The sequence below is a fragment of the Lutra lutra genome, chromosome 3 (genome assembly GCF_902655055.1).
Source record: "Lutra lutra chromosome 3, mLutLut1.2, whole genome shotgun sequence".
Classification (NCBI taxonomy): Eukaryota; Metazoa; Chordata; class Mammalia; order Carnivora; family Mustelidae; genus Lutra; species Lutra lutra.
The window spans coordinates 17814419-17835367 of NC_062280.1; the positions used below are offsets into that span (position 1 = coordinate 17814419).

At 41.5% G+C, this 20949-nt stretch overlaps 3 protein-coding genes and 2 non-coding genes across 15 annotated transcripts in view; 3 read left to right on the forward strand and 2 right to left on the reverse strand.

Moving 5' to 3' along the window:
• NDUFS1 (NADH:ubiquinone oxidoreductase core subunit S1) overlaps positions 1–5725 on the reverse strand; it is a 30680-nt gene extending 24955 nt beyond the window's left edge. Inside the window, exons 1-4 of one of the 4 annotated variants that reach the window (XM_047720864.1) lie at positions 5570–5676; positions 3876–3945; positions 2127–2194; positions 1307–1398 (exon numbers count right to left, since the gene is read on the reverse strand). In XM_047720864.1, the coding sequence (XP_047576820.1) occupies positions 1307–1398; positions 2127–2194; positions 3876–3922 (207 nt within the window). In that variant the 5' untranslated portion in view covers positions 3923–3945; positions 5570–5676. The other 3 variants (XM_047720866.1, XM_047720865.1, XM_047720867.1) reach the window with 3 other exon arrangements.
• Positions 5726–5848: 123 nt separating this feature from the next.
• Positions 5849–8807, forward strand: EEF1B2 (eukaryotic translation elongation factor 1 beta 2). The gene is made up of 7 exons (XM_047720868.1): positions 5849–5940; positions 6191–6340; positions 6763–6885; positions 7526–7652; positions 7925–7991; positions 8371–8496; positions 8604–8807. Exons 2-7 carry the CDS (start codon positions 6261–6263, stop codon positions 8756–8758), a joined length of 678 nt encoding a protein of 225 aa, XP_047576824.1. The 5' UTR covers positions 5849–5940; positions 6191–6260; the 3' UTR covers positions 8759–8807.
• Positions 7767–7845, forward strand: LOC125096656 (small nucleolar RNA SNORD51). The gene has a single exon (XR_007126319.1). It is a non-coding gene; the product is annotated as a small nucleolar RNA SNORD51 (small nucleolar RNA).
• On the forward strand, positions 8128–8261 carry LOC125096662 (small nucleolar RNA SNORA41). The gene has a single exon (XR_007126325.1). It is a non-coding gene; the product is annotated as a small nucleolar RNA SNORA41 (small nucleolar RNA).
• Positions 8808–15680: 6873 nt separating the features above from the next.
• The window catches only part of CMKLR2 (chemerin chemokine-like receptor 2), a 45182-nt gene continuing 39913 nt past the window's right edge, over positions 15681–20949 (reverse strand). For all 8 annotated transcript variants that reach the window (XM_047722779.1, XM_047722774.1, XM_047722773.1 and 5 more), the window contains one exon: positions 15681–19034. In XM_047722779.1, the coding sequence (XP_047578735.1) occupies positions 17939–19006 (1068 nt within the window). In that variant the 5' untranslated portion in view covers positions 19007–19034 and the 3' untranslated portion in view covers positions 15681–17938. The remainder of the gene's footprint in view (positions 19035–20949) is intronic.

Genomic DNA, 20949 nt, shown 5'->3' on the forward strand with positions numbered 1-20949 from the left:
CAGAGGATATAGAAAGTAACAAGCAAGATCTGGTCCCAACCTTTATATGAGGCCACATTCCAGACAATGATTCTATCTAAACCCTCATTTGTAGCCCTGAGAGTCTACCACTCCTCTAAGCTTTAGACTTAAATAGGCATGCACATGTGTGTGCTCTATAGACAGCTAAAATTCAACCTTTTTCTGTCTCCTATGATACATCCCCAAATAAGCTAACAAAGCCAGAAACCACAAAAATTCCCCTGCTCTTCACTGTTCCCAAAGGCCTATATCTTACTCTCCCTGAATCTATCCTCTTACTTTCATTCCCATTGCTACTATCTATTTTAGGCCTTTCATTTTCTGCTCTACTAATGCAAGATATTTCTCCTTTGTCTCTCACACTAGTCTTGTTATTCTCCAAACCAACCTCCTCTCTAGTCACTGTCATACTGCTTAACTGCCATGAAAACTGCTGACAGGTCAAACTCCAAGCTCTTTAGCATGACACATATCTTCTTTCGTGACTGGACCTCTCTATCAGAGTAATGTGAGATCCTGCTATCTTACCTTCTACATATACCTTATGTCCCAACAATACCAACCACTTGAAGCTTCTCCAAATATAAACACTTACTTGGCCTTTAAAATCTCCTCAGGGATCACCTGAGATACCCCTAACATCTCTTTCTATCACCTCCTGTACCTGGCAAAAATACTCTCCACCGCAAGTCTGTGCTTGGCAAATAGACTAGAAATGACTGCTAACATGAATGAAGAGCATTTTAGCTTTCGATAACTTGCAGATGGAATGAAGCTTCAGTTCTCCATGACCAACTCTGTTAGTTCTGAAGGAATCTGGAAAAATTACATGTTCCAGGCACAAATTCAAGAACAGACTACCTGCTTTGTAGGACACATTCCTGGAAATATTACTAAAAATTGATAAGTTACATGAAGTGAAAAGCATCAAGCAGGTTCACAACAAAGATTACCTTTTCCCCAAACTTACCCATATTAATTTATAATTTATATTTGGTAACTTCAAATTTCTAGTAGGTATTTACTTGGAAAACAGAAGTAAAACAATTTACTACCATAATCACTAAGAAAGTCAGAGACAGATAAATGATAGCTCACTTTGAAATGCCAAGATTTTAAATCCAATTTATTTTCATATCATTTTACTATCTATAGTTCTTTTATGAGCATTTATCAAGGAATCTTAAAATTTTTAGAAGTAGATAAACGGTATAAAGGAAGCAAATTGATATTCCTTAAAAAACCAGAACATATGCAAAAATAAAGAATTAGAACATATGCCTACTTGGAGGACGGTAGTTCCTGGTTCCACCATGACAGACTGACCATCAACAAATACTTCAATTAAGTTGCTTGCTGCTGTGGCAGTTGTTCGAACTGACCATGAAAAATATTGAGAGAAATAAATTAACAGAGTTAAATTTATTATAGCAGAGGATAGTGGATTAACTCTAACCTACGAGCCTAAATGTTTGCTCATTTTATACTATTCCCCTCTACTTCTCTAGATGCAAACCTATGAAATACAGAATTAGACAAAAGCTTTTCCAATCTTAAATACCAGCTAGAATATGGCTATCCACTTTTAATGGTAGTTTAAGTTGAAACTTAATACAACTGCAAATATGTTCATGGAAATACCATTTTTCAAAAGCAGCATAACTGCTTTTTCCATTCTGGCATTGATAGGCAGTTCCTACTACTTTCTATTTCATGACACCTTCTAAAAACTATTCAGTTATATTTTAAAAATTACTCTAGGGGTGCCTGAGTGGCTTAGTCAGTTAAGTGGCCTACTCTTGATTTTAGCTCAGGTCATGATCCCAGGATTGTGAGATCAACCCCTGTGTCACGCTTCCTGCTCAGTGGAGAGTCTGCTTCAAATTCTTTCCCTTTGCCCCTCACCCTGCTTGTGTGCTCTTTCTCTCTAAAATATATAAATAAATCTTAAAAAAAAATTATTTTATTTGACTAGGATCATTTGTTTCTATTTTACTTAAAACAAATTACAGTTTAGGGTCTTTCAAGAAACATTCCATAAACCAATGAATTTACAGAGATAAAAGGCTAGTACCCACAAGTGCAAAAAAAAAAAAAATACTCACCACATCCTTTGGAAGACTTATTAGAAAGGCCTACTAAGGCCCTTCTTAGAGGTATCCTTAACATATTGCTAAGAATAAAACAAAGAAGAGTTACATTATCATAGGAAAAAATAAAACCCTAATTACAAACGTTTTGGTAATAGTTCATAAGTTTTAAACACTTCACAAACATTATTACATTGAACATTCATGAGTCCTGATTTTTCCCCTCAAATTCTAGAAATGAGAATACCCAGTCTCAGGAGATTAACTGATTTGTACAATCCCAAAGAGCTAAGAAGGAACGGCTAGCGTAAAAATCTATGTAAAGGGCAGTTTTGTGTTGTTTTTAACTATCAACAGATGATCAAATATAAAACACTATGGAGTGGGGCACCTGGGTACACAGTGGGTTGAGCCTCTGCCTTGGGCTCAGGTCGTGATCTCAGGGTCCTGGGATCGAGCCCCACATGCATCGGGCTCTCTGCTCAGTGGGGGGCCTGCTTCCCCCTCTCTCTCTGCCTGCGTCTGTACCTACTTATGCTCTCTCTCTCTCTCTCTGTCGAAATAAATAAAGAAAATCTTAAAAAAAAAAACACTATGGAGTAAAATAAACTCGAAGAACAACAGTGAACTTACCATTAATACTATGTAAAGTGACATCTACCTTCCTGCCTTCATTTCCTGCCAATACTCACTCTAACATTCTATGTGCTACGCAGTGATCTACTAAATGCTCCTGAGATTCTGAGCTGGCTCACAAGTTCAAGCCTTTTAAGCGTCTGGAATGCCATTTTCTGTGTTTAGTACATTTATCTTGCGGATTTGCAATTATATGTCTGTTCTACCCTCACCGTATTATGAACTGCTTAAATTTTTCCATCTTTAGGGCCTATTTCCAAGGCTGGTACGTAGTAAGCTCTAAAACAGTGGTTTTCGACCAGGGACAGTTTTGCTTCCTATGGAACATCTGTCAACATTTGGACACTGTTGTCCCAACTGGGGGAAAGCTACTGGCCTCTAGTGGGTAGAGGCCAGGGTTCTGTTAAACATCCTACAATGCACAGGACAGTCTCCTATAATAAACGTTTGCTGAATTACTAAAAGAAAAATGGCAGTGAATTACATAAATAACACCAATTAAAGATATACACAAGCAAAGAGAAAAGCTATCTGAACTTTTAGAGTTTTCATCCATTCACTTGGTCATAAGGTCTAAGCACTGAGCTTTTTGTCTATTCACTCGATCAAATGGACTAAGCATCTGAATTATAATTTTTCACTTAGAAAGTCTAAAAATGGAAATTATGGGATCAGACTGTATCAACGTAATGACTTTCAAAGGTAGAGAGTGGAAGACAGTCCATATACCTAAGATTTAAGCATGAAGTTTCACTTACTTATTACAGAAGAGGTATAACAGAAAATGTCCTTAAATCAGACTTTAGTTAATTCATAACATTCATTAATTCAGAACTTGTGATTCTAAATTTGCAGACATGAAGTCTATCACCCATAAGTGAGTGATTTTTGGTAAATCGAGTTTCTGCTTCTCTATCTATTGATAAGGAAGGAAACAATACTTCCTAGGCTATGCATTATTAGTAGTAGTTCAATAAACGTCAATTAAATCTAAATTCAGTTCAAACAGTACTAGCCACTGAAGAGCAGTTTCAAAATCCTCTTCGTTTGTACTTCCTCTGTACATACTGTGTATACAGCTTTAGTATTCCACCTACTAAATTACAAGTTGGTCGTCAATTTTAGTACCTACTGAAGTGTAAGCTCCTTGAAGAAAAATGGTATAATTTGGTCATTTCCCTTTTCTGAAGACCTAGCCCTTGAAAAAAATAACCACCAAACAATCTTATCACCAAGTTCCAAAATGAGTAACATGTCTTACTAAATTCTACTGATGATATAAAGGTAAATCTGAATTTGCTGAATCAGTGCAATGACAGACTGAAAATCAACAATCAATATTTCATACAACAATGTAAACACTTTCTTATATTTTGTCTCCAATACAATCTAAAAGTACTGTCCACTTTAGCTAGGAAATCAACCAGAACTAGACTGTCTCTTGAAAATCCAGCATCAAAGGGAGAAGACAGTTATACAAAATTTCAATGTGTACTTTACACATATTTATCTATCACATAGGAATGGAAATAGTCATCTTTAAATGGGAAAATGTTAATGACCAAACATTTCTAAAACCAGAATGGACACTTTTTAGAATGAGAACAGTACTATTCCACATTCCCCACCGTATATCCTGCATCATGCACTTCTCTCCCTCCAAGGTATACCACTCTACTGTATGCCACCATCATCTATCCTGGACTATTACAACAGCCCACCTACAGGTCTCCTAGCTTCCACTGTCCCCACAGCTTCTCCCCTCTCCTCACAGGCTGTGGCCTCAGATTGAAATGCTTTTCCTTCAGATCTTTCTGACTTCTTGCCCTTGAAATTTGGGCTTAACAGACATTCCTCAAAGAGGCTTTCCTTGATCAGCCTATCTTAAAATTTCCTAACTACTCCCCAGTCATATCACCCATTTTATTCTTCTTCGTAGACTCATTCCTCATTTATAATAGACGTTCAATAACTATTTGCTAAACGAATTTGATCTCGAATCTCTGGCCCAAACTTCCACTTCCCTGGAATTAAAAAGGGCAGGTGCTCTGACAGCCCTGTAACACCCTGCTTAACGATGCACATGCAATTCGGTGGAAAAAAGAACACTCTCTAAGGAAACAACTTGGGATCAGGAACAGTTCAAGCTACATTTGCAATGTCCTCAAATCGTTCTGGAGCAGAGCTGTGTCCGATCTACGGATCCCATCTAATGGATCCCCATTAGATCCCAACATAGCTAAACAACGTAGCTATGTCATTAGCAGTGCGACCTTGAGCAAACTTTTTAAACATCATTTTCTTCAGTTTCCCCACCAGAGAAAAGAATAAAAAATACTGCCCAATGCACTCAACGGAAAAAACAAAACAACAACAAAAGAGAGGTGTGGATGGTTGCTAAGGCAACAGGGGCCAAACAATGTACTGTACCAAGGACATCCTAACTTGGGGGGGAAATGCTCAGTCTTTAGGCCTAAGTCACTTGACATACGTCCTCTCCCAGGGAACAAAACGGCCTCCGCTCCACAAAGGGGAATGTCCTGCATTTCCCCTGCAGAATGAAGGTCACCCACAAGCCTGCCACCGGTCCAGCGCTCCTAGGGCCTCCAGGTTCTCCACCTGATTTCCGCTCCAAGAGACCTGAGACCACGGCCAACAGCCCTCACCTACCGGCCCTAGGGGCTTTCGGGGGAGGCGGGGTGGGACGTGATGTCCAGTCAAGGACAAGAGTAGAATAAGTCACCTGGGCCAAAAGTCTCATCAAGAAATCAACTCCTATGGCAAGAGGAATGTCAGTCTTCTCACGCTATTCACGGCCTCACCTTCTCCTCGGAGCCACCGAAGCCGCTGCACAGAACTGTCTGTACCGCAACAGCCCCCTCAAAGGCCAGATCGCTTATTCAATATGGCGGCCTCGGCTCATCTCGCCCGCCGGGCCCGGAGAACGGGAAGCCAGGAGGGACTAGAAACCCCGGATTCGACAATTTCCGTTCAGCAAGAGTTCGGCAATTTCCGTCGCCCGCACAGGGGGCGGGGCGGAGGGCGAGCCGCCTAGAGCGGGCGGGGGCGGAGGGCGGGGAGACAGTTTGGAACCGCAGTTCCGCCGGAAGTAGCTATGCGCCTGAGGCCGAGCGTCTTCGGTCATCTCCGGCGCTTCGAGGGGTGGTTCCTGTGATGTTCCGGAGCCGCGGAGGTACTAATTTAAGAAATACCCCTTTTATTAATTTATTTGCAAACACAAAGAGGCCCGCAGACAATCGGTGGGCAGTTCAGTTCAGAGCCCCGGAATTTTTCGTGGAGGAATGAGGCGCTTAACGTACTTTGACCTTTAACCTTCGACCCGGTGCGGCAGAGGGAAACGCCTCTGTCTCTATATAAGGCATTTTCCGGCCTTTTGCGGCCCTTTTTTTTTTTTTTTTTTTTTTTTTTTTTTTCCCTCTTAGCTCTAGTCCGCGGCTCCCTCCTCTTCTCTTTTCCTTCCTTGCCGCCGGGTTCCTAGGATCAGCCGACGCCATGGGTTTTGGAGACCTGAAAAGCCCCGCCGGCCTCCAGGTGCTCAACGACTACCTAGCGGACAAGAGCTACATCGAGGGGTGAGGACGGGCCCGGGATGGGGCCGGGCCACGTGGCGCGGCCTCTGCCGCCGCTGGGGGCAAGGCGGCCGGGCTACGAGGGGCGAAGAGTTAAACGTGCTTGCTTTCCCCGGACTTGATGCTCCCAGGTTATCCCGCGAGCACTCGGTTTGTGGAAGCAAGCCTGTAGGTCTTCGTGAGATACTGCAAAGTTTGAGGTCCACGAAGTGGCAGGGATTCCCAGGGTGGGGCGGAACCCCAAACGCATGGTCCCTGATCTTGAGCTTATTTTAAAAAAGAAATAAGTACAGCAGCTTAGGCTTCCCAGTAGCAAATGGGCCATTTCGCAGTAATTAGTTTGACAGAGGTGCCGTTTGTCATTTATTTGCTGGTGTTTGTAGATTTCCTCTTAAAGGCGTGTGCAATTTTGGTATCCTCGGCAGGTATGTGCCGTCACAAGCAGACGTGGCAGTATTCGAAGCAGTCTCCGGCCCCCCACCTGCCGACTTGTATCATGCCCTCCGTTGGTATAATCACATCAAGTCTTACGAAAAGGAAAAGGCCAGGTAAAATCACCTTTGTCTTTATCTGCAGAAGAGAACGTTTTCTAAGCTTAAACTCAGGGTTTTCACATGACAGAATTGGACCCAGGCTACTTTAGTTTTGTTTGGGATATTGTGAGCTTAATTATCTTTGTGACTTTAGAAGGCCGAGAGACTGAAGCCCTCCATTTTTTCACAGAACAATAGGTAGCACATGGACAGCAGCAGTTCAGCTTTTCCCCATAGTGCCCTGACAGTGTGCCTGGACCCTGACCTGAGGGGCCCACCTCTGGGGTGAGAGGGTGGCTCTTTCCCTCAGTCCTTGGCCATTCTTCTGAAACTGCCAGCAAGGGTGGAAGTTTGGGGAAGTGGACTCCAGTTCACTAAGAATGGAACTGAGCATACTTAATGAAATCTCAAAAAGAAATACTCATACAGAAAGAGTAAATCATAGTGAATATTGAATGTCACGTCTCACGTGCTCCTAATGCTTGTTGGGTGAGGAGTTAAACGTGGAAAAATATTTGCCTGGGAGTGTTTAAGGGTAGATTCTTAGTACAAAAGGGATCTGTTGGTAAAGAGTGATGGAAACACATTCTCATGTGCTGTTCAAAAAAGAGCATACTGACCTAGGGGTGGCTGAACTTAAATTTTTTTTCTCAAGCCTTCCAGGAGTGAAGAAAGCTTTGGGCAAGTATGGCCCTGCCAATGTGGAAGACACCACAGGAAGTGGAGTTACAGATAGTAAAGATGATGATGACATTGATCTCTTTGGATCTGATGATGAGGAGGTATGGCACAAATTAATATGTGTATCAGTGAGCTTAATCATAGGCTCTGTGGTGAAATTGCCTGGATTTGAATTCTGGTTTCACCACTTTATTACCTGACTTTTTAAGTTCTCACTGGTTACGTGATGAATAAAATCAAATCACCATCTTTCGGCTGAGCCCCTGATGGATTTGCTTTTTTCTGATGAAACTGGTCTTTGTTGTGATGGTTCCACTAGCTATAAGCTAAGACACAACCAACTTTGTGAAACGTACTTAATTTTTCTTTATAGGAAAGCGAGGAAGCAAAGAGGCTAAGAGAGGAACGCCTTGCACAGTATGAGTCAAAGAAAGCCAAAAGTAGGTCATTTTATAATTTGTGCTGCTTTATTTCATAATAATGTGAGTGATCTTTTTTGATTTCTAAAGTAATTGCCTCTGCATTTGTTGACGAGGTCAGTATTTAAAAACCTTTATAGGTGGTTCTTCCTAAAACTTCCACAGCTACTGGTCTGCAGCTGTTCTTCCAGTAGCAGTTGTGGCATTCCTCTGTGGGACAGAAACTGTTATACAATTAAAACACCTCTTTCTTAGCACAACAGAAAGTGGGCATGTGAGTAACAAACACAAGATGTATTCTGTAGTTTTGTTTGGCTGAGGAGATGATCCATTAGGAAACAGATTGAGATTTCACAGGTTTTAGCAGTGTCTGAATAATGCTGGCTGTTCCTTTCCTTAGAACCTGCACTTGTTGCCAAGTCTTCCATACTACTAGATGTGAAACCCTGGGACGATGAGACGGATATGGCAAAACTAGAAGAGTGCGTCCGAAGCATTCAGGCAGATGGCTTGGTCTGGGGCTCTTGTGAGTTCAATTTTTGCTTTTTCAAAGTGGCATCTGGAAGTTGCATAGTTACAATGTTTGTCAATCAATAGGACTTTGCTAACTAAGACTTTTCTTGTTCTTTTCAGCTAAACTAGTTCCAGTGGGATATGGAATTAAAAAACTTCAGATACAGTGTGTAGTGGAAGATGATAAAGTTGGAACAGATATGCTGGAGGAGCGGATCACTGCGTTTGAGGACTATGTGCAGTCCATGGACGTGGCTGCTTTTAATAAGATCTAAAAAAACTACATCATAGATCATTGCCCTTAAATAAAAGCTTAAAAGACAACTGTTGGCTCTAGACTCTTACATAGGGTGGTTTCCATTTTGAGGGAAGAAATTCAGTGGACATTGTATAATCCATAAAAATAAATTTGGGTGTCAGCATTGTTAGATATTTATCACAAATAACTATGAATACAGGTGGGTGTTGAGTAGATTTTATAAACAAATTCATTGAAATGGACTCAATCTTAGTATAGTTTCTGTACCCAATGCGCAAGGATACATACATACCCCTTGTACCACAGCATTTCAAGTTTTGTATTTGCTTTTTTTTTTTTTTTTTTTTTTTTTAAGATTTTTCTTGACAGAGACACAGCAAGAGCGGAAACACAAATGGCGGGGAGTGGGAGAAGAAGAAGCAAGCTTCCAGCTGAGCAGGGAGCCTGATGTGGGGCTTGATCCCAGGACCCTGGGATCATGACCTGAGCCGAAGGCAGACACTTAACCAACTGAGCCACCCAGGCGCCCCCATATTTGCTTTGTTTTCAAAAGAAATCAGATAAGCTTTGCTTGTGGAAATTTTGGATTAAGAATTTTCAACTAGATTTTTAGCCCTGTAGATTTAAAATGGTTCAGACCTTGGGCTTTTTGCAAGGAGTAACAAGCTAATACCTGGACTGGTTTTCTGCAATGGAAATGTTCAAAGTACCTTGACGAGAAATGGGTCAATATATGTAAAGTGCTTAAGATAACTGGACACAGTGAATGTCCTTTATTTACTGGACTAGTTCATGAAACACTGGGGAAAAAGGGAGTTAAATGTTGAGATTGACCAATGACTAATGAAGTAATTTGTTGTCACCTATGGTCTTCCAAGTTGGGGGTTACTCCAGGATGAAAAATCACACGAAAATCCCACTTTAGGGTCCCATGGGCGGCTCAGTCGTTAAGTGTCTGCCTTTGGCCCCTGTTGGGATCCTGGGGTCCTGGGATCTAGCCCTGCATCCATCTCCCTGCTTGGCAGGAGACCAGCTTTTCCCTCTCCCATTCCCCCTGATTGTGTTCCCTCTCTTGCTGTCTCAAAATCTTTTTAAAAAATTTTATTAAAAAAATCCCTCTTGAAAGCAATATATGAAATGGGGTGTGCAACCTTACTAAAGGACACCTAACCCAGAGGAGGAAAGTTAGGTCAAAGAAAGGATTCCCAAAATTTGTTTGGGGCTTCTAGGTGGCTCAATTGGGCCTCTGCCTTCAGCTCAGGACTTAATGGGTTGGGAGGAGGTCCTGGGATGAAGCCCCTGCATCAGGCTCGCTGCTCATGGGGAGTGTACATCTCTCCTCACACTGCTTGTGGGCTTCTCTCAAATAAAACCTTGGGAAAAAGAAAAAAAAAAATCACAAGGGGGAGGGGCAGAGGGGAAAGTAGACTCCCTGCTAAGCTGGGAGCACCACTTGGGGTTCAGTCCCAGAACCCTGAGATGACCTGAGCAGAAGGCAGATGCTTAACCAACTGAGCCACCCAGGTGCCCTGATGGAGAGAGCTTGATTTGTGTTTTGGGGAATGCGATTTTTGAGTAGCACTGTGTCATGGAAAGGTTATAAGGTAGTTGGTTCCCAGGCTATGGTTCATAAACCTGGCTAGGGTGTGGAGGTGGGGACTGAGTGGGACATTTTACTTGGATTTGGATATCAGAACCTATTGGTGAAGAGACTTCTATAATGGGTTTGCTGCAGGTAAGTAGGCGAAGCCTGCTTTTTGTTTGAGTAGGTCCACACCAAAGTGTGGAGCCCAACAAAGATCTTGAACTCAAGATCCTGAGATCAAGGCCTGAGCTGAAATCAAGAGTCAGATGCTTAACCAACTTAGCCATCCAGGCGCTCCAGGAATTACTGACTTCTAAAAATCTTATTTTGCGGTTTATAATCTGTAGACCAGAGATTAAATGATTTGTTTGAAGTCAGAATTTTCCCAGCCAAACCAGACAGTACTATTTTTTTTCCTCTCAATGTGACTTTGTTTATATGGGAGAGTACCTTAAATGTGGGAAATTGTTTAAATCTGAGATAAAACCTATTTAATTGGTGTATGTATGTACTTACAACTATGATCATCTTAATTAAGCAGTATTTCCAACGTCATGAGAAATTTTCCGGTTGTCAGCGTCATGAAAGCCGGCAGAGGGCAGCACTTCATTTTCTGTGGAACAGAGCTGCGGGATTCTGGAAATGTTGCCATGGAAAGATCGAGATGTAGCAACTAGTGAATAGCAGCCCCAAATTACTCACAATGATCGACATGTTAAAGGGACTGAGCACCAGATAGCTGGAAGAAGTATTAACAAAAATGATAAACTGTTGATTAAAAATGTGGTTCAAAGTAAAAGGAGCTAAAAAATTTAGAATGGTCATTTCAAACCACAGCTGTCTTATAAATCTTAAAATGATAAATGAAGCACGTGACTTTAAAAATCTTGACTCCACAGCCTCCTATAGATATATTTAGTGGTATATTTTCATTTTATATTTAAAAAATAGACAAAACAGTAACATAGTACAAAACGAGAGGCTATACAGTGAAGTCTCTGTCTTCCCCGCCCCTCTTCCCCCTTGCCCTGGCTTCCCATTTAGCTCCATAAAAGCAACCATTATCAACAGGTTCTCAGCAATTTCCAGAACTAGTGTGAGCCAATGCGTGAAGTAATTGTAGCATACAATGCAAACTGTTCTGCACCTTTTACTTTGTCCTTAAAAATAGACTAGGATGTCTTGGAAATTATATCTTGAATATTCCATGGCAGTACTTATAAAGCTTTCTCATTTTCTAACAGTTACACAATCCATTGTCTCATATCTTATTTAACCATTCTATTTATTGGAGCTTTAGATTGCTTTCCGTTTTCCGCTGTTATAAGCAATGCTCACATTGTATACCGAATAACCTGTTTTTGAACCAATGGGCTGTATATATATACTGTATATATATGTATATATATACTGTATACCGAATAACCTGTTTTTTTAACCAATGGGCTCAGAAGGCATGGGTAGACAGGGAGAAAGAGAGATTTTTTTGGTTTGCTTCTGACTTTGGAGTATTAACAAAAGATAAAAGAGGCCAGGTTTGGGGTTTTTTTTTTTTTTTTTTTTTGTATGCCCATAAATGATTACAGTAACTCAGACCATACTTATTTTTCATTATTTGGCATCCCTCAGACAAGGCTGAGAACAGTGTGGGAATTAAAAATGATTCATTCAGGGGCGCCTGGGTGGCTCAGTGGGTTGGGCCGCTGCCTTCGGCTCGGGTCATGGTCTCGGTGTCCTGGGATCGAGTCCCGCGTCGGGCTCTCGGCTCAGCGGGGAGCCTGCTTCCCTCTCCCTCTCTCTCTGCCTGCCTCTCTGCCTACTTGTGATCTCTGTCAAATAAACAAATAAAAGCTTTAAAAAAAAATAAAAATAAAAATGATTCATTCAGTATCACCATGTTAGAAGCTACAAAAATACAAAAGAAGAGTTAAGAAAATTACAATAGGGAGGTGGCTCAAACACACGTAAAATTGTTAAAAATTAGTCATTTTGTGATTAAGCAAGTAATCCAAAAGTTCAGAAGGTTTGGGAAGGCTAGAATTGAAGAAAAATTTTTTGGAGAAGTTGGGACTTGAGCTGGGTGGACCTTGACCGGTAATTTGTTAAAAGAAAAAAAAGAAAAAAAGAAAGAAAGGAAAGGAAAGAAAAAAAAAAGAAAAAAGTATTCCAAGAGGGGATAAAAGGCAGGAATAAGAATAGACAAAGCGATATTTACCAGGCGACCAGATCAGTTGGGCTGGATTTTGCAGTGTCTGTTTGGGATTAGATGGGGTGGGGCCAGGTTGCACATCCAGGCTGGCTCCTTCAAGGGCAGTGTGTGTGTGTGTGTGTGTGTGTGTGTGTGTGTGTGTGTGCGCGCGCGCGCGCGCACGCATTGCGGGGTGGGGAGCCTTGTAGGCTTCTGAGCCAGAAAATGACACAGGCTGACAGCTCTGACCTGGAGGTGTTATGGATGGAAGCATGGGACTAAAAGGATTGTTACAGTCCGAACATGAATGGAAATGGCTAAATTATGGCACATATACTCAATGAAATACTTTATAAACAATATAATTAAAAAGTGACAGACTAGAACAACGTTAGAAAGTGCTGGAGTTTTTCCCTATTATGAAAAAATAAGCTTATGGGCAAAGACAAATACAAAAGGAGTTGCATTCATGTTTTGGGATCTCTGTGTTGCCCCCCCCCCTCGCCCCCCGAAAAAATCCAATTTGGCTGTTATCGTCCTTAGAATAAAAAAGTAAAAAAATACAAAAATACACGCCTCATACACATTGTCCATTTTTTTTTAAAGATTTTTTTTTTATTGATTTGTTTGTCAGAGAGTGAGCACAGGCAGGCAAAGGCAGAGGGAGAGGCAGGCTCCTTGGGAGCCAGATGTGGGACTTGATCCCAGGACTCTGGGATCACGACTGAGCTGAAGGCAGCCAATTACCCGACTGAGCCACCCAGGCATCCCTCACTTTTGGACACCATGATAAGCTATGAGATAAGCAAAGATGACACTGTTATCCCCATTTGGATAAGAAAACTGAACTCTGAAAGATGATTTGCCCAATTACTCACCTAGAGAGAGAGAAATGAAACCCGGGCCCTTGGCCAGGTAATGTTGTTGCCAATAGAATGGAAGAAGTTCTTCATCCCCGCATTTAGACAATTTAATCCTATTTTATCAGTGTAACCCTTGCTTCTTACCCTCAATTAGGGAACGTGAGAAGATAAAGTCACATACGGGTAAATTTAAAATGTTATTAAGACTGATAAAAAACATTTTCTCATTACACACACTGTATGGATGGTAACAGATGCATTCAAGAAATGACCCAAATGAACATCTGTTGTTTGGAATGCCATTGGCCTGCCTAGCTTTCAGTACATTAAAAATCAAAAGAAAATGTTCATGGACTTCTTAAACTCATACCCCGAGAGACCTGCCCGTATGTAAGAATATTGAGGAACTATGGAGTACTATTCAAGCTGGGCTCCAACTTGTGAATCTTCTACCCTCATTCTGTCCCAAGGAAATGGGACTATTTTTCTTTTTTTCTTTTTTTTAAGATTATTTATTTATTTATTTGACAGAGATTACAAGGCAGAAAGGCAGGCAGAAAGAGGAGGAAGCAGGCTCCCTGCTGAGCAGAGAGCCAGATGCGGGGCTGGATCTCAGGACCCTGAGATCATGACCTGAGCCGAAGGCAGAGGCTTTAACCCACTGAGCCACTCAGGCACCCCTGGGACTATTTTTCTAAACAATTTTTTCTGATCATAGCCTGTTTCCCTTTCGTACGTTTGCCCTTCCTGGGTCACCTACCTGAAAAGCCTCTTTTCTCACCTGCACTTGTGAAAATGGGGGCCATTCTTCAAGATGCACTTCAAATACATCTTCCGAGAAAACTTTCATTCTGCTTCACAGCCTCTAGGCACATAGTCTTTTATAGATACTTATAAATTATCTTGTTTTAAGCTTTTCTGTGTAGCTCCCTTATTCTTCCTATGTTGATACAGGAGGAAAGGAGCTGACATTTTATAAGCAATTAGTAGGTTGGAAGATGCCAAGAATTTCACTGATTAATACCAGCCAGGATTGGTCAAGTTGTTTCTAAAGCCAAGTACCCCTCGAAGTGCTTTTGCTGCATCTCCTTTAATTTCCACAACAGCCCTGTGTAGCATGTACCACTATTGTTATCCCCATTTTGCAGATGGGGTCTAGAAATCTGAATTGATTTAGCCAAGGACACAGACCCAGGATGTGTGGGAGCCTTAGTTCAAATCCGGATCTCCTGCCTCTGGAGGTCTTGGGACTTGCCCCCTTCAAAGAGCTGTTTTCCATTCAAGAGGCAGGTTTGTCTCCTCGTGTCTGTGCCCCAGTCCCTGAAAGCCTGGGATTCTTCACTTTTCTGCCCACTGGGCACTGAGCTCCCTCACTCCTTCCCTAATTGCTCCAGCGCTGTCTGCTCTTCCAGCCTCGGTCCTCTTGGTCTTGTTATTTAGTCATTCATCCCGCTCTTCTTCAGGACACCCCTGGAAAGCCCCACTAACCAAATTCCAACTGTCGGGGGAGGAGGCTTGGGGTCCCCAGTCCTGGACCCAATGCTACTCTTGGGATCTTCCCTCAAACTGAGAATAAAACATTAACTCCCATCCGTGCTGGGGAGTACTTGTACTGGCAGCTACTTTCCACTAGCAGATTTCTGTGACATCCCCACTATCGGCTATTTTTTTTTTTTAAGATCTTTGTTTATCTGAGAGAGAGACAGCAAGAGAGGGAACACAAGCAGGGGGAGTGGGAGAGGGACAAGTGGGCCTCCCATTGAGCAGGACTCTGGGATCATAACTTGAGCCAGAGGCAGACTGAGCCATCCAGGCGCCCCCCTACTATCAGCTATTTTAAAAGCCACTAAAACTAGTCTTTAGCCCAGGGTCTAAGATCTCTCTGATATTTTATTTAAAAGCACGTTTCTAGGGAGGGGTGCCTGGCAGTCACATGTGATTTGAGTCTTGATCTTGAGGTTGTGAGTTTAAGCTTCAGGTTTGGGCGGAGACTGATTAAAAAAAAAAAAAGTTCCTAAGGAAAGGACTCATAACCTTCCTTAGATTCTCAAATGAATCCAGAGTTTCTTTAAGATTTGTAGACCTTGGGTGGCTCAGTCGGTTAAGCGTCTGAATTCGGCTCAGGTCATAGCAGGAGCCTGGGATTGAGCCCCAAGTTGGGCTCTCTGCTCAGAAAGGAGTTGCTTTTCCCTCTGCCTGCCTCTCCCCCTGCTTGTGCTCTCTCTCTCTCTCTCTGTCAAAGAAATAAATAAGATTTTTTTTTTTAAGACCTTTGTAGACCTTCCTTAAAACATTTTTTTTTTGTCTTGGAACACTGAAAAAATAAAATTAAATTAAAAAAAATTTTTTTGGAAGCCTCACTCCTCATATCAAACACTGAAACACATTGAATGTCCATATTAAGTATAAGCTTTTTTTATAACTATGAAATATTTCATTTGACTCATTGACATAAAGACGTATTTTATAGACATGTGATTAAGTATTTATTAATTTTGACTTTTCAAGTTTCCCTTTCTGTATTCTAGACCCAACAATATTTTTTTAAGATCTCAAATATTTTCATAGGCCTTTGGTAATCTCTTGCTTCCTAGGTGGTAACACCACCTGCTCCATCATTTCCTTCTGCCCTTGGTTGCTTAATCCCCTTCTTGCTTCCTCAGCCTTCCTCTTTCCCCAAAGCCCTGAGAATCTGTCCATCTGCTCAAACTAAGGATGAGCCTAAGATATTCTCTTTGTCTTCCATCCTCCAGCTTTTCTCCCGAACCTGGGAAATCAGAGCCTATCCCTTGAGGGTGACGGGGAACCCAGAGTGGAATTTCTTTTTTTTTTTTTTTAAAGATTTTATTTATTTATTTGACAGAGAGATCACAAGCAGGCAGAGAGGCAGGCAGAGAGAGAGGAGGAAGCAGGCTCCCCGCTGAGCAGAGAGCCCGATTCGGGGCTCGATCCCAGGACTCTGAGATCATGACCTGAGCCGAAGGCAGTGGCTTAATCCACTGAGCCACCCAGGCGCCCCCAGAGTGGAATTTCTTAAACTCTGGTCATGGAGGGACAGACACACGCAATGAGCCCTTCTCTCCTTGCCTTCCCTCCATACTGGGTGTGGCAGAAGCCATGAAATTCAGGGATGACCAAAGTTTGGGACATAATGAGTGATGCCACGCATTTTTGAGGAATAATTTCCAAAATCAGATCTGACTGTTGCTATGGACTACTAGTAAAGAACATAGCCAGTAAGCGATCAAAGATTGGCATTTCCAGAAGCTGAGAGATGAAATTGAAAATGGATACTGATTCAATAAATAACATGGCTCCCTTCCCAACTTTCAAAATAAGATTAAGAAATTACAGAAAATTAAATGTTTTTTAAAATTGAAGAGGTTACTGACTTAAAGGCATACTTTATTATTCTTGTACTGGTGTCTACATACATGTACACAGTTAGAGGAATAGAAGGTAGAAATATATCAATGTCATATGTGCTTTCTTTTTCTGAAAACATTCTGAGATTGGGCTGGCCTATCCACCATCTAGATGCCAGAGTTTTATGTTTATAGCCATCTTATACATACTTGCACATACCCAGAATTTTCCAAGAATCTTGATATTTATAATGATTTCATGAGGGATTAGGGATAGGAGCATATCCCCATTGGCAGGTGGGGTCTATGTTGCCTCCCCTTAACCCTGAGCTGGACCAGGACTACTTTGACCAAAGAGTACAGTGATGTGATACCGTGTCAAGGGTGGGCGTAGGCTTTAAGAGGGCTAGAAATGCCCACTTTGGTCTCTTAGAGCCCTAACCTGCCATGTAAGAAGTCTGGCTACCCTGAGCTACCATACTGGAAGAGCTGTGTGAAGAAAAAGAAAAGAAGGGACAGTAGGGCAGAGGAGACCAGCTGTTCCAAAACTCGGCCATTTGGGACATCCCAATCGAGCCCATGCTGCATACCTGTGAGGCTGACAGAGATGAACCTCCATTCTGTGCCTTGAGTTTCTGACTCAGAACTGTGAGATGTTAGGACAATAAATTGTCATTTTAAGCGACTAGATTTTGGGACACTTCACTAAGCATGAAGAGTTTACAATGTTTTAAACTACTGTAATCAACTATTACTTTAATTTATAAATGTATGTACATAGATTTCATGAAATAATGAAATTAAGTACATGTCGCACTTCAAAAATATGTCTAATAGGTTACTGGTGCAAAATAAAAGTGAACTTAAGCACATATGTTAACATTTCTGAAATGAATTAATCATCTACTTAACATTAAGATCTAGGACTTCAGAGTCATTAAGATTAAAAAAATAATAGCTGATATTGCATCAACAGTGGTGACTAATCCACTGCAGTATAATTAGCAAGGATGACAGATAATTTAATTTGCAGGGGAAAAAAATGAAGATCTTTCCTACATTTCAGACCCACACAAGAATGTAAAACCACCAAACCGCTTAACAAAAAAAGATGGTTATTACCATACCTGGGAACCAAATAATCGAAAGCGTGTGTCGGGCCCCTTACCCCCTGCAAAAGCCTTCTATGGATAACTCACTGAGCTGTTTCCAGCAGACACAAGTTCTTGGTCTCAGAGTTCCTGAGCTGTTCGCTCACTGTGCTGGAACAGCTGACCTCCCACAGTGTGTGCTTTAGGATCTCAGCAACTGAGGCCCGAAAGCGAGTTTGGAACTTCTTACTAATGAGGACGTAAAGGATAGGGTTTAAGCAGCTGTTGAGGAATGCCAAGCCAGTGGAGAGGGGGATGCCGGCCTGAAGCACCTGGTGGAAATAGCTACTGTGGTGGATTGTGAGCTCCCAAATGTTAAACAGGTGATAAGGAGTCCAGCAAATCAAAAAGGCCAGGACCACAGCTAGGATGGTCCAGAAATGCTTACTGGAGACCAGGATGCTTCGCTTCTTCACCTTGAAGATGAGACACAAGTAGCAAATGCTCATTGCTAGCAAGGGGAAGAGGTACCCGACAATAAATTTCACCCAGGTCAGAACATGGTGCCTCATCAAAGTAAGGTCAGGATCATGCTCATGGAAATTGTTATAGCAAAGAGTGTGGTTATTGAACTCCAGAGTGTCCCGGAAGTAGAGGGCGGGACCACCCATTAGAGAAGCCAAAAACCAAATGGAAACAACAACAATCAGGGAGTTCCTTAGGGTTCGGTGCCGATGAGATACGACGGGATGGATCAAGTGGATGTAGCGGTCCACGCTGATCACCGTCAGGAAAAAAACACTAGCAAACATGTTCAGCTGGGCAATGAAGGAATTGGTCTTGCACAACCAGATGCCGAAGGGCCAGTGGAAATTCATGACCACATAGGAGATGTACAGAGGTAGGAAGAGAAGAAAAATGAAATCTGCGATAGCCAGGTTGAGGAACCAGAGAGTGGTGACTGTCTTCTTCCACTTGAACCCTGTGAACCAAATGACAGTGGCATTTCCTGGAATGCCCAGAATAAATGCTAAACAGTATAATACCAGTGAGACCCAATGAGCAACTCCCAGGTGGGCTTTCTCCTCCAAATCGGACTCTGAGGAGTAATATTCCAGGTTATTGGAGTAGTTCTCGAATTCTTCAAATACTGTTCCCTCTAGATCTTCCATGACCTTGTCAAGTGGAGGATGAGGATATCTATAGAAGCAAATTTAAAAAGAAAGAAAACAATTCTTAAAAGAGGAAATGCTCGGTGAACAAGGAACATTAGGATAAAAATATTTCATTTGATGAACTGATTGGAAATAGTATAATTTTTGGTAAGTTCTGTGATTATATTCTAGATATCCAAATCTTGGGGGTACTTCAGTTTTGCTCTGGTTACTCTCAAAGCTGTGAGAGCTCATTTTTGCAAAATATTCAGTAAGTGCTAAATTAAAATGATTTGACTCTACAGGTGCAATTCCTCTATCCATAAGGCTTGTAGACCTGACTAGAGAGAATCTAACATTCAGGGCCACCTGGGTGGCTCAGTGGGTTAAAGCCTCTGTCTTCAGCTTCAGGTCCTGAATTGAGCCCCGCATCAGGCTCTCTGCTCAGCAGGGAGCCTGCTTCCCCCTCTCTCTCCGCCTGCCTCTCTGCCTACTTGTGATCTCTGTCTGCCAAATAAATAAAATCTTAAAAAAAAAAAAAGAATCTAACATTCAATAGGCACTGATTAGGTTCTGACTCTGCATTATTATTTTATGGAAGATACAAAAGAAAACATGAATACTTATGTGGTGATGACTTCAAAGCCCCTAGTTATACTCTGACTTTCTTTTTCTTTTTCTTTTTTTTTTTTTAAGATTTTATTTATTTATTTGACGGACAGAGATCACAAGTAGGCAGAGAGGCAGGCAGAGAGAGAAGGAGAGAGGAGGAAACAGGCTCCCTGCTGAGCAGAAAGCCCGATGCGGGGTTTCGATCCCAGGATGCTGGGATCATGACCTGAGCTGAAGGCAGAGGCTTTAACCCACTTAGCCACCCAGGCGCCCCATACCCTGACTTTCTAAGCCAGACAAGAGTCCCAAATATTTCTTCAAACCACACCTCCAGATGTTACAGGCAAGCACTGGAGGTTCTGACACACTGTTTTGCACCACAGATGTTTTGAGTCTATGTGTATAAAGGCAAACATGTTTGTAAGAATTCTATCAGTGTGGAAGACTTTTAAACTGAAAGGTATCCTTTGGAGTAAAATCGACTCTGACCATTTAATTTCTGTATCAATTTCCTATAGAGTGCCACTAAATTTTATTTCAATATTTATCTCATTGAAATTCCTTTGTTTTGAATTAATTTGGATTAATTATGTTCCACATTTACAACAAAAGTGTGATTTATTAATCAGCTTTATTTTGTCTCTTTTTGCCCTACCAAAATTTATCTATTATAATTTCACCCAAAGTTAAGTTTTCTTTTGTGACCTTTTTTCTCCTTCCTATCAGGACCAGTTTTTCTGGGTTAAGAAGAGGTAAAAGTCATTTTTACAATTAAAAAAAAAAGTTTACTGGGTACATTTTTATTTTTTTATTTTAAAAAAATTTTTTATTTTTTTATTAACATATAATGTATTATTAGCCCCAGGGGTACAGGTCTGTGAATCTCCAGGTTTACACACTTCATAGCAGTGTCCCCAATGTCCATAACCCCACCATCCTCTCCCTGCCTGCCCCCCTCCCGCTAGGTACAATTTTAATTACATCAATTTTATTTCATATTGTTTCTGTTTGTTAGTATTCAAAATCAAGAAGAAAGAAGATTAATAGTTATATTCATTTCATGGAGCTGTAATAATTAATGGGGCAAACATACAAGATACGGGATTATAAGGAAGCCTGGGTGGTATGGTCAGTTAAGCTTCTGACTTCAGCTCAGGTCATGATCCCAGGGTCCTCGGATTGAACCCGAGTGTGTGGAACTCCCTGCTCCCACGCTCTCTCTTGCTTTCTTTCTCTCTCTCTCTCAAATAAATAAATAAAATCTTTTAAAAAATGAGATTATAGTAAGGGTAAAATGAAAAGGTCAAAACATGTAGTGTTGCTCAGAGACATCTCACATTCAATTCTAC